A 16,262-nucleotide genomic window follows, 5' to 3' on the forward strand; every position below is an offset into this window, starting at 1 on the left:
AGGGGAGAGTAATGAATGCTGGAGGGGATGTGGCAAAATTGGGACATTAATGCATTGCTGGTGGAGTTGTGAACTGATCCAACCATTCTGGCTGGCAATTTGGAACTATGCTCAAAGGGCTATAAAAGAATGCCTGCCCTTTGATTCAGCCATAGCATTGCTGGGTTTGTACCCCAAAGTGATCATAGATAAACAGACTTGTACGAAAATATTTATAGGTGCCCTACTTGTGGTGGCAAAGAACTGGAAAAGGAGAGTATGCCCTTCAATTGGGGAATGGTTGAACAAACTGTGGTATATGCTGGTGATGGAATACTATTGTGCTAAAAGGAATAATAAACTGGAGGCGTTCCAGGTGAACTGGAAAGACCTCCAGGAACTGATGCAGAGCGAAATGAGCAGAGCCAGAAGAACACTGTACACAGAGACTGATATACTGTGGTAAAATCGAATGTAATGGACTTCTGTACCAGCAGCAATGAAATGACACAGGACAGCTCTGAGGGATTTATGGTAAAGAACGCTACCCACATTCAGAGGAAGGAGTACAGGAGAGGAAACATATAAGAAAAACAAATGCTTGAACACATGGGTTGAGGGGGACATGATTGAGGATGTGGACTCGAAACTACTACACCAAAGCAACTAACAACAATTTGGAAATAGGTCTTGAACAAGGACACATGATAAAACCAGTGGAAATGTGAGTCAGCCATGGGTGTGGGGGGGGTGCCGGTTGTGAAGGGGAAAGTAGGGGCATGAATCATGTAACCATGTTAAGTGGCAAAGGCCCCATGTAATTGGGGTTAAGTGACTTGTCCAAGATCACAAATCTAGGAAGTATCAGACTTGAATCCAGAATCTCCAGTGTCTAGGTTTAGCTCTCAATCCACTGAAATACCTAGCTTCCCCCATATTATAATATTTAAAGAATATAAATTCCTAAAAGATCAAATCTATGATACATGATAGTATGGTATTGATTCTAGATTCTTGAAAGATAAACTCTAGCATATTCTATCATGGTAGTTTGGTCTTCTCAAAAGAATGTATCTGCTATCCAATAAATAACTTAGCCAAAGTTAGAGGTGATCATCACTAGTAGGATGGGCATGATACAGTGAATTTTTTGGGCACAGGAACTTGTAAAAATAAAGAAAAATACAGAAGAAGGGTGATCGCAAAGAGACCCTTCTCCTTCTGCAGTGATGGTGGTAGAATGATGTTAATAGTTTTTGGACATGTTGTATTAAATATTAATTGAACCATTGGTAATTAAAAAGTAAGATCTTTGTCCAACAACACAAAGACTTAAGTTGTATATATACATCTTATTGGAGAAAATGAATCAGTGGGAAGATAGCTTATAGGCTCTCCATGGAGAAGCAAATCAAGAGTTGATGAAGTTGGTATCATCAAGTAATCAAAATCAAAAAGGAACTACCATTTCATTGCACATTTGATCATCTTGCCTTACAGCGCTCATGCTCAGTAAAAGGAAAAGAAAACACTTTGAAGATAATTAAAGATTATATGCCAACCTCTCCTGCAAAGGATATATAGTAATATAGAAATATAGAACTAAGTTCCTCTAAAATAAGTCAACATCCACAACTCAGAAATTTCAATGCAAAAAAAGGGAAGGATATTGAAAAATGTATTAATGTTGTTCAGGAACAAGAAACAAGAGAAACCAAAGCCTGTGGACCACATAGAAGCTACACTTCTATACATCATGAATGCTTTTTCTTTCAAGAAGAGAGTTAGAAGGTGCTAATAAACAGTGAATGCTGAACATTATCACAATAAGTGAAGTTGAAATATCTTTATGGGAAATAACTAATTACTGTGTAATTCCCAAATAACTGTATGCTGTCCTGTTGACTTTATACCAAAGCACAAAGTCAATACCAAATCAGAAGGACAAAGATGAGATTAAATATATAGCATGCAATATCTCCAATCTGACCTAATCAAACAAGCCCTTGATCCTGAAAATGGGAAATCCATGAAGGAAAATACATGAAGGACATAATATTTCCTAAATAATTAAAGCAGTTAACCCTCTAAGAAGGCCAAAAGAGTTTAGAAACTACAACAGCCATAGCTGTTAAGGGCAAAAATGTTTTATAAAATTATTTATTTGCAGAGTGCAATCATATGGAGGACAATAGAAGATTATAATCAATGTATTCTTTCAATGGTGAGAAACAAAGGGGAAAATGAATTTTTAAAAAACTGGATGAGATCAAACTAAGCCAGATCACTTATATGTGAATCTGGAAGGAAGATGAGAAATATTTGGATAACAAATATTTGTATTTTAACATCTCATTATGCATAATATGAAGAATTGGACATGGCAATAAAGACAAAGATGAGAAATCTGTGCCAAACCAAGAATTCTTAGATGAAATACAGGCTGGAAGAGATACAATTATGAGACAATGTGGGAATGGATTCTCAAGATAATTAAATGAGGTAAAAATGCTAAGTGAAAAAACAAACTATTACACACTATTACCAACAAAAAAAGTAATTCCATAAAAATCTTTATGTACATTAGCCATATGTGTATTAAAGGTATGCCTGGCAAAAGTATGAGAACAGCCAATATTCTTCAAATAATATAGCAGAAAATATCTTCTCAGTCACACAAATGACGAATATGAAGAGACCACAAGATCTATTTATTTCTTGTGGATCATTAAAAAATAGATCAAACAGAGAAAACTGCATTCCAACTGCAATTCCAACAAGATGCTGTCTATTTCTGTGTCATAGCACTCCAAAATAATGGAGATTACTTTGCTAAATGATACTTAGTCATAAGATCTTAAAATAAAATAAAATATGAATAGAGTTTTTATCGAGAAGAGGAAAGAAAAGCAATAAAGGAGATTTCATTTGATAGAATCACTAAAAAATCAGCTACTTATCTGAAACAAAACCTTTCCCCCAAAAAATCTAAATCTATTTGTAGATTTTTGTATAAAGTTGCTAAAATATGAATCATGATTTCCAGTCTAGAGTAAAAACAAATCTGCTGACAATGCTTTAGAATTTTTTTGCCTGGAAAGAGAGGATTGTAATTAGATATTTAGATTAATGGATCTTCGGAGATATCCGATAGCTTTCTGCAATTATGTCTCATTTAATTTTTTACAAACAATAGTGACTTCTTTGGTTACAGGTCAGTTCCTTGAATAGTTCATATAAGCACTAACTACCTTTATGCCTGAGGACTTCTCCAATGGGCAGACCTTTTTATGTAAAATGTTACATATATAAAAAGAATGCCTATTTCAGTGCTAAATTTATACCAAGCAATCCTTACAAAGAATAGGTTCTCAAATAACTAATCAATAAGTGATAGAAGCTGTAATTTATGGTTCTCTTATTCAATAAATGATTACAAGCAGAAAGGCAACTGAAACCTTCAGGTTTAACGAATTGTTATTATATTCAGAATAAAGATCGGAATATGATATACGATTATGATAGAGAAGTAAATCTCATTTTTTCAGGTTTTAAAATCAATTAATAGAATGAAATTACTGCTTCTAAAAGTGATTCTAACAAATATAATCTACTGACTTGAGAAACAGTAGAGTTAATGAAAAAGAGATTAGGAATTACAAAGTATTTTGGCTCCTAGTAATCCACAGGTTGGGTTAGTGACTTCTTTAAAATTAATTAGGTACAAAGACATGAAAATCCTCTCAAAATAAAGTAGACAATTAAAATTCAAAGAATATTAAGCCAAAATCAATTGTTCTCATCAGAAGATCAATTTTCCTAAACATATTACAACTAAATAGAATTAATATATAATAGCAATATTAAAATGATTTAAAATAAACCACTGGTATACATAGTGGTACTAAACACATTTTCAATTACTGAAAAAAAAACAAAGACTGAGAGAATAATAGCATCCATGATTTTGAAAGGTATGCAATAAAAGGGAGCTCTATTGATTTCTTATTTGTAGGAGAACATTTCTACATTTTAATGCTTTATAATAACAATGAACTACCCATTAGGAAGAAGCTGAAATATGGAAACAAATAATTATAGTAATGTCATCACCCCAACATTTAAGAGAATAAAATTATTAGACAGAAATATCATATGCAAAAAAATTCAATTAGTCTTTTGGAGCTGGTGGGAGGAATGCACTTAAATAATGTTTCTCACCAAAACCTCTATTACTGTGATGATGAAGCGAAACAGTTAACTGGAAAAACAAAGATTTGGAACAAAAAAAAGAAAAACAAACTAAATTTCTGTTTTTCACACATAGCAGGCCTTTGCTCTATAATTCTTTAAAAGAAAAGTCAATAATTTGAGAAACTATTTCACAAATATATTCTATGATATTTTTTTAGTTTGAATCGTTCAATGGTCAAGCAATTAAAATGTATAAACATAGCTTTATAGAATACACACTTGAAGGGACATAATTAGCAATTTCAAGGAAAAGATTCTGAAGTAATATCCTCAATGTAAAAGCAAAAATAATATCATTTCCAAGTATTGTAAAAGTATAATATTAGATATGCTAAGGTTTTAAATGGATAATTATTTTAGATTTTGGTGAAAACGATGTATTCTTTAATTTAATTAACTTGCTCAGAAAAAATGATTTAAATTTTGATCAGGAACACCCTTTGTGTACAGCTTCCTGGTATTGTCAGGGTGGGGATAAAAGCAATTAAAACATAACTACAAACATAAACTGTAAGAAAATATAGTTCTAAAATATAGCATTTAAGTAAGTTGTTGGCTTTTATATTTAATATTTCAATAATAAGAAACACCAAAAATGTCATTATTATAGAATCAAGGTAATTAAATCTTATATAATATTTCCAAAGCCTATCATATCTTATAACCACTGGTTGAACCACACCCTAAATAGAAGTCACTACATGTACAAAAGCACAAAGATTTTCTCAAAATATAACTACTAGAGATTATACTGATACCAACTCTCCTTACAATGATAAAATGGTAAGTAGTTGGAAGCTTATACAAATAATCACTGAATTCTGTAGTACTAGTTAATGAATTCAGTGACATAAAATAGCCCAGTACTAATTAAATGTCAAACTTGGTCTTGGTATGGAAAAGAACTGCATAGTCTGACATGAATAGAGAATGTAAAATTTAAAGAGTATTTACAAAAAAATAATTAGTTAATTCCAGAAAACTGGCATATATTTTAGAAAGACTTCAATAAATAATTAGTAGAAAAGTATAATGCAGATATAGCAGTGATCATCTGAGTAGTTTATTATAATACATACAACTGAAATTATTTTTTAAAGTTTGAAAATCATCATCATATAGAAAGATTAAAATTATCTTTTATGAATATGTTTTGGTAGAGATTATGTATGGATGACAGCTATTCTATTAAAAGACAATCAAATCAAAGAAAGAAATACCAATAGCCTCAACTTACTCCATTACCGCCTATATTTCCTACGCCCATTCGAAATATTGAGATTTTTTTTCCAGTGGCACTATTATATTTGAATATTTGGGATACTACTTAAACAGAAGTCATAATAAAAAGATAGAGAGATATTATCGCCAGTGAGTTATAGCATCTTGGGGGTGGGGTGAAAGGAAAATCTTATTGTGGAGGGAATATCATAGTAAAATTTCATGGAGAAAAGAGTTCTTTGGATATAGCCTACAACAATGATTCTATATGCAATTAGGTAATAAAATTATTTTCTGTGTTATAATTTACCTTCAATGTCCTTTTATTAATATTCACAGCATAGTTTAACTGGAAGCAAACAGGCCTTTGATTAAATATGTCCATAAGAAAACTACAATATCAAAAACACTACTTCACAATAAGATTATTTTTTTCATCAGAAAATTTATAAAGATAATTTTCCATGCTGACAAGGTACATTTCATCTATAAGTTTGAAGAGTCAAATGCTACCACAGCTGGGGGTTATTCTGCCAAATGGCTTCCAACAGGGACCACAGAGATGGAGGCTAGGGGGTGGACGGTGGGGGTAGGGAATGTAATCTGTATGTAGGGAAAAAACAACAACAAATCTGATGGGGAAAACCCCTAAATTAAACTAATTATATTATAACTGAACTAATTAAATACACAGTACAATAAAAAAGCAACACTGAAGAAAAAAGTCAGATATTAAAATAAATGATTTATGGTTACCTGCAGAGATTAAAACAAAAAGCAATGGCTTGACCCAGATGTATTTCATAGGGATTTACTAAGGCTGAAGGGAGGGGTGAGGGATAGATACCTTTTTAAAAAAATCTATCATGAAAGAAACTGAGACAAGATTATAAACAAGAGGCCAAGTTATAGCGCACCATGGGATTTTTAATCTGGCTACCTGTGGTTTTTGCTTTAAAGCCTTATTCAGCAACAAAACATGAGAGGACCAAAAGAAAACAAAATATCACATTTATATTTCAGTTTTGCAAATGATCAAACAGCGTGAATCAAGAATACTGAAAATACATTTAAACGCTGATGACTTTTTCTTAAGGCATCCATTTCATCAAATATTATTGATAATTACCTGTGCATCTCGTTTCTTGAACTCTTGAATTTTATTTTCATGCTCCATATTGGCAGCGCGGAGCTCTTTTTCCAGTTTTTCAATTTCCCGTTCATGATCTCGGACTAGGCAATCCTTCTCTGTATTATGCTGCTGGAATAGGTGCGTCTTCTCCTGTTCATGCTCCCGTTTCAGCTCTACTATCTGATTGGACAATGAGGAGTACAGTTCATCAACAGAACATCCTTGTCGTCATGACAACTCATGTACAGCTTAATTTTTTCCTTAATTTGATCAAATTGGAAATTTTATTTTTACATCATTACTACCTCACCTCTAAGGGATTCTTGAATTTGAAAGATTTTAGCGCAGGAATTTAATATTCTAATAAATTAAACAAATTCAGTAAATCCTTATGTAAACTGTTGACACAAAAAGTCTCAGCATAAAAAAGAAAAATGTCATATATGAGATATACTGTCCCATGAATCCTGCTTTTTCTGGTCAGTAATGTTGGAAACTACAAATGGTTAATAGTATCCTCTGCCCTTTACTCAAGTAGATATGTGTAAAATACAACGAAAACGGCTAAAGGTTTCTTTATGGTTCTCAAATAAAAGCTGAGTTAAATACTCATCTGGATTATGACATATATAGTTGTCTTTTAAAAATAAAATTATAAAAACAAGACTCTATTATCTCATTATCAGCTACGGTACACCGCTATAAATAGACGTATGTGTTCCTGAAGAACACCTGCTGTGCCGCAAGCTTGCGCCATGATTTCATAAAAAGCATTCTATTCTCAGGATCCTTTCCCAGTCCACTCCACACTGGATACTGTGACCTTGGCCAATCTTAGCCTCTCCCTGCTACACTGAATGGCAGCTCGAGACCAAGGGCCTGGTTGCCGCAGCTTTGATACTAATCCTCCCAGACTGTGCACAATGGCACCCTACCTGGCCTTCAAACTATAGCCAGCCAGGCTGCCTTTGAAGCAGGTGATGAATAGAGGACTGCAGGAAGCCAGCTTCCCCAGTGAACTCCAGGACACACAGCTGCTAAAAACAGTCACTTAGATTTTTCTTCAGTTTTGGTGGATTTCAGGGAAAAATCCTCTATTATCAAGAATGTTATTTTCAATGTGAGAATCCATCTCTAAAAAAGCTAACAGTAGGAGCCTGCTCAAAATCGATCTTGTTTTGTGCAGTGAAGTCCCTGACTACCTTATCTTAAAGCTATAGCATTCTTTTCCAGAGGCATATTTTCTGCATTCACCCCTGCTGCTTTGTCCTTTTGGAAATTTTGAAAATCTTATTATTATATGCAAACCAAGAATCTTAAAATTTAAATGGTCAAACTACATAATTCATAGGTTTCAAAATATTTTTCATTCTAAAATTCTCTAGAAAAGCAGAAAATACCACTATTAATTTAACCCTTCACAAACTGACTATAGTTTTTGGTAAAAATCATCAACCAGTCCCAATTTATTAACCCTGTCAATGTCTTATTAACCATTGCAAAATAAAGCATAATAATCCAAGTTAAAACAAATTTTATTAATTTTAAGAGTTAAATCTACTATCATGTGAAAGAAAAAACTCACAATTATGGATATTAATTAATTTTTTTTTCACATACAATACAAGGTATTTTAAAATTAAAATATACTACCACTAAAGTTTTGTGTCTAGGTGTTTATCTAAGACTGGAATACTTATTTCTTTTTTGAAATAGATAAATGTATATTTTCTTAATTTGTGCAACTGTAAAGTTCATACCAATATTACTATTAAGACAAAACTTCTCAAAGATGATTAAATCCCTGGCTCTTATGATAATAAAGAATATGATTCAATGAAGTCTTCTGATTTTTACTTCTAGGATACATTTCATTTTTGCTCAGTTTTACCATTTCAAACATTTTTTCTACTCTTTTTAACTGTTCTGAAATTTTTGATTAGTCACACAAATTTCTTAAGGTAAAAGTTAAAAGGAAAACTATTATTTAGAATCATTTGTTATTTAAATATCTTTTAAACTTCAAGTTAACTGGGTCAATGGAAGTCAATTTAGTAGCTGGTCACTTACAATTTATACAAGAAAAAAACAACTAGTTTAGCTATGACAATGAATGGAAGAATAGTCACAAAGAATGAGCAAGCCCTCTAAAATCTATTTCAAAATTATTACTAAGGTTGTCTTGAATCTATATTGTAACTTTCCCAAGGGAAATTCTAATGATTTTAAGAAAGAATATTTTAACTACACTATCAGTTTTATCAAGGAAAAATCTAAATAAAAATTTTGTTCACCTCAGAAAAGGTTAATAATTTACCTAAGAAAACAGTAAGGTAGTAAAAAAATAAAAATAAAACTTAAACTACCCATACCAAATATGAGACCAATACTGTATTCTAAACTACTTCTATTTTTAAAGAAGGAAACAGGCCAATCACCAACTTGAGTTCTTTTTTTTTTTAACTTAGCAGTAAATTACAACCTAAGTCTCTGAAGTATACCACACTACTATTCCAATTCACCCCCAATTTCCCTTCCACTACTCAGAATTTTCAGACTTTATCCATTCACACATCTTTTTGGGGGACTAGAGAACTCTAGGAAAGGAAATGCTAACTAAATGAGTTACAATTCTCTCTCTCTCTCTCTCTCTCTGTCTCTCTCTCTGTCTCTCTCTCTCTCTCTCATCTTATCATCTATCTATCTATCTAATTCAAGTGGCCATTTCCTGAATGCTCAATGTTGTTCTCATCTGGCTCCTGGAACTACATAACTCATCTCTACCACATAACTTCTGGACCAGGCCAGATCTGTTTATAACTTTTTAAAGTAGGGATAAGTTTAAATCTGTGTTATGATTCCTATTGATGTTCCAATTTCAGCCTCACTATCTGAATGGACAATGAGGAGTATATTTCATCAACAAAATACTGAGAGGCAGCATGGCCTACTTGATAAAGAAAAGGTATTGATGTTCAGAAGATGTAGGTTCAAATCCCATCACTGATACATACTGCCCTACTTGCTATCCTACATGGATGCTCCATCTTTGCACTAGATGAACTCTATGCCTACAACGCTCCCTTCCACACCTCTATCCCTTGAAATCTTGGATTCTTTCAATTTCACCTCAAGTGTTGCCTACTGTGGGAAGCTTTTTGGGATGATATAAGATGTTTTAATGACCACAAACAAGTCATTTAATCTCTTATCACTCTAGGTGGCCCTCTAAGACTATAAATTATATAGAAGATGCTTTATCTATGTTGGTAGAAGGAGTTTTCTCACCTGGGCATTCCCCATACCAAGGAAATTACAGGTCCAGTCTCTATCTCCATTCTCATACACACACACACACACACACACACACACACACACACACACACACACACCTGTAGTCCCTCCATTAGTAATGCAAGCTCCTTGAGGACAAGAACTATTTTGTCCCTGTCTTTTTATCTCCATTGCTTAGTACAATACCTGGAAAATTAGTAGAAACTATTGTGTTGATTATTACTGAATAACTCCTTAGAAGGCACTTACTGTTACTCTAGTACTCTTAGGCAATTCTCTTGTAGACTACAAATTTCTTTTTGTTGCTAGAGGGAATATTCTCAATAAGAGCTCCCTACAAGAAAGAAGTCATAGGTCTGGCACCAAACAAACAAACAAACAAACAAACATGGTATTTCAGTGTGTCTGGGACCACCCAGCTAAACTGATATTGCTTGTTTCCCATAAAAAGGCTACTGATCTAAATTATGAGGGGTTTAAGCCCTAGATGCAATGGTTTAGAAAGCTAAATCTGGTATTATGAGTTTGGGAATCAGGGAAAAGAGTAGAGGCATAATCCTTAGTTCAATGGTCAGAAGTATTAGATGGAAAATCTATAGGAAAGCATGAAAGATGAAAGCAACAGTATTCCCTAAGGCCTATGGTTACAAAGGCCTATGCTCTATCACCTGCCAAAAGGCTGATCAAACCTTTGTTTTCAAAGGATTTCTGCTGATCTCTAATCAGGAACCTTCAATATTTGTATTGTCTAACAAAAGCTATGTCACCCACCCTAGGAAGACTGGAAGGTAAATTCAAATACCATCAAGTTTGAGGAATCAAGTTTTCTAGCTTCCTCATTAACAATTAGGAAACATAAGGAAATTGAACTCATCCTTCCTTCTAGAAACACACTGTTGGGGTACTCAAAACATAAGTCTACTAAAGTATTAATAAATTAAAAGCTTCAATCAGTAAGAATGTATATAACTTTCAGATTCTTAGAATTGTTCTTCAATCTATAATCCTTCTAGCCAAATGGGTAATAGAATTGTTGGTAACATATTTAGGAGCTCTGGATTTCTTGAAGACATCAAAACTATTCAGCTGTCTACAATAATCAGGAACTCCAGCAAAAATATAGGGGTTTAATCCTATGTAGGTCTATGAGAGCAGTGAAATATAGGGTATCTACTGAAGAATCTAAGAATGGTAGTTGAAATGATATGGAGTTGATCATAGAGATGACAGTAAAATGGCTCATCGAATGACTTGTTAAGATTTTAGAGTTTGGAGGGTAGGTTTGAATGGCTTGAATGGCTAAGGCAGGTAAAAAAGCATAGCTTGTCACCTACACATAGAGGTTTTCTTGATTGAAGTTGCTTATCTACTTATACAATTAATGATGTTTTAAAAATAAGTTTAAATGGCCCAGAATTCTGCCAAAGAATTCTATTATAGAAGTTATGGGAATGAGGGTAGTTAAATACTGCTCATACCCATAGTATGAGGAGTTGGAAAAGGCATTAGAGAAAGGACTAGTGAAATAATAGGAACATTGCCATAAGCAAGAGGATCAAAGAATTATCTTAATGATAGAAAGAATAGCAGCAGAGATACTGTTCAAATGTACAACTGGCATGTTTGATTTATTCATCTATTTATACATGGAAAATGATTAAGGGACTTATCATTTTCATTGGGAAGGAGTTAAATGTGATATCAACTGTGATGCCCAAATGTAAATTATCTTGCTGGGGAGTCCATGGAGCTGGAGGAACTCTAGACTATCTTGGTAGTACTAGGACTAACTAGGCACAGGTGTAAATGTGCTATGCTATTGAGGTGATTCACAATTGCCAAGAATGCCATGTATTTCCGAGAGTGGGGAAGCCTACAGTAAAATCCAGGGTCATGTGAGATAATAGCCTCCTTGAAGTGGAGGTTGCAGAAGTCATTCAGACTTATTGGTTCTTGTTTTTTACCTAGCACAGATTTCACACCAGTTCATAAATTGATGCTTCTCTCACTCATTTAGAAAATATCCTGAGACACCAGAACTTCCAGTTGATTAAGCATAATGCCTAAAGAATCTGCATGCTTTAAAAAGGAACAGTTAATCATGACACAGATAAAAGATGCAGATTCAGGCATTCCTCATAGGAATGTAAATCAAGGCTGAAAAGAGAGGAAGATAATGGGGGGAAAAGTGTTCCTCTTTACCAAAAGATAAGGCTGCCCTGTGAGACAAATATGAACTGTTAGAGAAAGGAATGGGCTAAACTAATATCAGATTGAATATGGCAAAAGGCTAAAGTCTAGAGAAAAGTTGATATCATGCCAAAGGTAGCATGAATCTGAAAGAAAGTAATAGAAGTGTTTGATTAGATCTAAACTGGTAATGAACATCAGTAATTTAGAGAAGTAAAGAAGTTTCACAATTTAAGTATATTTTTAGATTTTATCCAGATACCTTAACAATTCTTGGTAGGGCGGGAAATAATAAAACCATGCCATATCAGATCAGACACAAAAATTCCAGTTGTATTTCGGTTATGTCAATGAATCACTAGTTGACCCTTAGAGAATTATTCATTTCTTTTTGCTTTAATTTCCTTTTGCTCTCCAATGAACCCTGACCTTGTAGATGTGTGTAATCCAATTACCCTTGAAGTTATGTTGCTAGGAGTCTCATAGTTATAGTAGAGGTTTCCCACAGCCAATGGGGCAAAGGTCTTCATACTAAAACGAGACCAACTTCAAACCAGTGAAGATGGTAAGCCAAGAAACATCACAGCAGAATAGCATCTGCTAAGAGTAGTGGTCATACTCTGGCAGGGGCAACTTTACATGACAAAATGGAAATAAATACAACCAGCAGATGTGTCAGCATTGTGTGGCTTCCAAATGCATTTAAATAGCATTTTCTTTGAGTAGCATGTAATGTTATAATAGGATGTTGCCCAAATTCCTCAATTTTAATTCCTCCACCTCTGAAACTATCATCTCAGTTCAGGCACTCATCACCTTATAAGAACTGAATTCTTTAACTCCAGACTCTCCTTACACTAAGGCATCTTCCTCATAGTTGTCAAAATAATTTTGCTTAAGTGTAGATTTGATCATGCCATTTTCCAATTCATTATAATCTATTGCCTCTCTTCTATAATCAGGATAAAAAACATTCTATATTTTTTTGGCTTTTAAAGCTCTTTAAAACCTGGTGCCATTCCAGTACTTTGTGGTTTGGTCAAAGTGGTCTTTAAATCTTTTCTTTTATTATTATTATGAATTTAACAAACATCAATATAAATATTTTGTATGTAAAAATCAGAAGAGATTGTATACAACAGCATGAAAATATTATAGAGTTTTAAAAGTATATACTGGAATTAAAGTAATTTCAATACTGTCTTGACGGTTTGTAGCCACTTTTGAACTTTATTCTGTTATTGTCTGTGTATTGATTCAAACAAATTTACTTAATTTTTTATTTTCATTTTAAAAAAATCTAGTTCTAAATTTTCTCCATCTGTCCAGTCTCTACACCTCCACTGAGAAAGCAAGTAATGATATCAATTATACATGTGAAATCATACAAAATATAACTCCATATTAGCACTCCCCCCAAAAAGGCAAGAAAAGTAAAGTGAAAAAATTATACTTAAATCTGTACTCAGAATACATTAGTTCTCTCTGGAGGTGTGTAGCATTTTCAACACGAGTTCCAATGAATGGAACTGTTATAGATAATTATACTGCTCAGAATTAGCTACGTTTTTCAGTCAATCATCATTACAATATTGTTATTATTGTGCCCAATGTTCTCCTAGTTCTCACTTCACTTTGCATGAATTTATTTTGTTTGTGCAAAATTTTAGTTTTATGTATTCAAAATCACCTGTTTTGTTTCCTGTGATTCTCTAATACGATGATGGCAAACCTATGACAGGCGTATCAACATTGACACATGTAGTCATTTACAATGACACATGGCCGCATACAGAGAAGTATGGGACCTCATGTCAAGGATGAAAAATTTGCTGTAGTGTAGTGTGCATACTCTGAGCACTATAGATTACAATTCTACCTATATTAATTTACCTATTTTGGTTTATTAAATACAGTTATATATTACAATTATACATTTTTGTTATTTAAACTAAAATATCATGAAATTACAGGTTTTTTTTTTCTTGAAGTGACACACCACCCAAATTATGCTCGGTTTTTTGGCGAATTTTGACATACCGAGCTCAAAAGGTTGCCTATCACTGCTCTAATACGTAGCTTGCTAAAGGAATCCTCCCCTACTCATAGCAGTAAAAGGCATCTTCTTCCTTGTTCCTCTAATATGTATAAGACTGCACCTTTTAGATCTAGACCAAGTATACATTTGGACTTAATTATAGTATATAGTAGGTAATACTAATCCAAACTTAATTTGTGCCAGGCTGCTCCTAGTTTTCCCAACAGTTTTCATAGAATAGTGAGTTCTTACCTTAATAGATATAGTCCTTAACTTAACAAATATTATGTTCCTTTGATTTAGCTCCTAAAACAATGCATATATAGTCACTGGTCACTAAACAAAAATCCCACATTTAAAATATCAATAGCCAAGTTAAAGTTTATTGATGATCTAAAAGTGATGTTATTCTTAACACCTTCTGTCCCCTTTCACATCTTTCTGTCACAATTACTGAAGAATTAGAAGAGAGATATAGAGGAAGGAGTGTTATTTTAAAATTTCCTTTGTTTTGTGATTTGTTGTGGTTGAAAGAAAAAAGTTTCACCAGGTTACCACTCTTGGTTAAATTAGCTCTCCAAGATTAAATAGGATGTCTTGCACTTTTGGGCTAAGATGGCTGCAGAGTAGTAGCAAGGGACTTCCTCTCCTCACTACCTACTGATACAAAGTACCACAAAAGTACAAAATCAGACAAGTGAAGGGGCTCTTCTGTGGGGCATAACCTTGAAGGTAGGCAGGGTTTGAGCATTTCCACACTATAAGGGGGAAAAATTACTTCTACCAAAATGTGAGCTGATCACCAATCCACCACTCCACCCACAGACCCAGAGTCAAAAATGAGCATGGGGGCAATTGCTAGGTTCTTGGTAACTGGCTGAGAACACCTCAGACTTACCCCTGAGAGCAGCTAGACTTGGGACCCTAGAAGGCTGAAGTACATGGACATTCGGGACAGAGACAGAGCAGAGGGGGCAGCATATAGTAGACAATTCCAGCAATGTTATAGCCAAATTCAACAGTTTCCAGACCAAGGAGAAAATGCTGCAAGCAGACAGAAAGAGACAATTCAGATATCAAGGAGCTCCAGTTAGGATTAAACAGGATCTGTCAGATCCACACTAAAGGACAGCAAGGCTAAGAATATGACATTCAGGAAAGCAAGAGAATTGGGTCTATAACCAAAAATCACCTACTCAAAAAAAAGTAACTATGTATTTTCAGGGGAAAGAATGGGTATTTAACAAAATAGAAGATGTCCAAGTATTTGTAAAGAAAAGACAATAACTAAATGGAAAAACTGAAATCCAAATCCAAAATTCAAGAGAAACATGAAAAGGTAAAGAAGAAAGAGGGAAAAAAAATTTTAAGGGCTTCCGTAAGGTCAAATTGTTTAAATTCCAAAATGATTGGATCAATTCACAACTCCACCAACTATGCATTAATGTCCCAATTTCACCACATCCCCTCCAGCATTCATTACTCTCCCCTGCTGTCATTTTAGCCAATCTGCTAGGTGTGAGGTGATACCTCAGAGTTGTTTTGATTTGCATTTTTCTAATTATTAGAGATTTAGAACACTTTCTCATGTGCTTATTGATACTTTTGATTTCTTTATTTGAGAATTGCCTATTCATGTCCCTTGCTCATTTACTGACTGGGGGATGGCTTGATTTTTTTTATAATTGATTTAGCTCCTTGTATATTTGAGTAACTAGACCTTTGTCTGAGTCTTTTGTTATAAAGATTTTTCCCCAATTTGTTGCTTCCCTTCTAATTTTGGTAGTATTGTTTTTGTCTATACAAAAGCGTTTTAGTTTAATGTAGTCAAAATTATTTATTTTACATTTTGTAATTTTTCCTAGCTTTTGCTTAGCATCCAAATTTTTTAAAAATTTAAACATTTATTAATATTCATTTTAAACATGGTTACATGATTCATGCTCCTACTTTCCCCTTCACCCCACGCACTCCCCCCACCCATGGCCGATGCACATTTCCACTGGTTCTGTCATGTGTCCTTGATCAAGACCTATTTCCAAATTGTTGGTAGTTGCATTGGTGTGATAATTTCGAGTCCACATCCTTAATCATGTCCACCCTGACCCATGCATTCAAGCAGTTGTTTTTCTTATATGTTTCCTCTCCTGCAGT

The 16,262-nt window shown here is 33.8% G+C and overlaps 1 protein-coding gene across 1 annotated transcript in view; it reads right to left on the bottom strand.

The window, feature by feature from the left end:
* The window catches only part of CEP112 (centrosomal protein 112), a 527,068-nt gene that overhangs the window by 255,943 nt on the left and 254,863 nt on the right, over positions 1-16,262 (bottom strand). The window contains exon 19 of the mRNA XM_044675157.1: positions 6,584-6,766. Coding sequence (XP_044531092.1) covers positions 6,584-6,766 — 183 coding nt within the window. The remainder of the gene's footprint in view (positions 1-6,583; positions 6,767-16,262) is intronic.

Source organism: Gracilinanus agilis, chromosome 4 (genome assembly GCF_016433145.1).
Source record: "Gracilinanus agilis isolate LMUSP501 chromosome 4, AgileGrace, whole genome shotgun sequence".
NCBI classification, from domain to species: Eukaryota; Metazoa; Chordata; class Mammalia; order Didelphimorphia; family Didelphidae; genus Gracilinanus; species Gracilinanus agilis.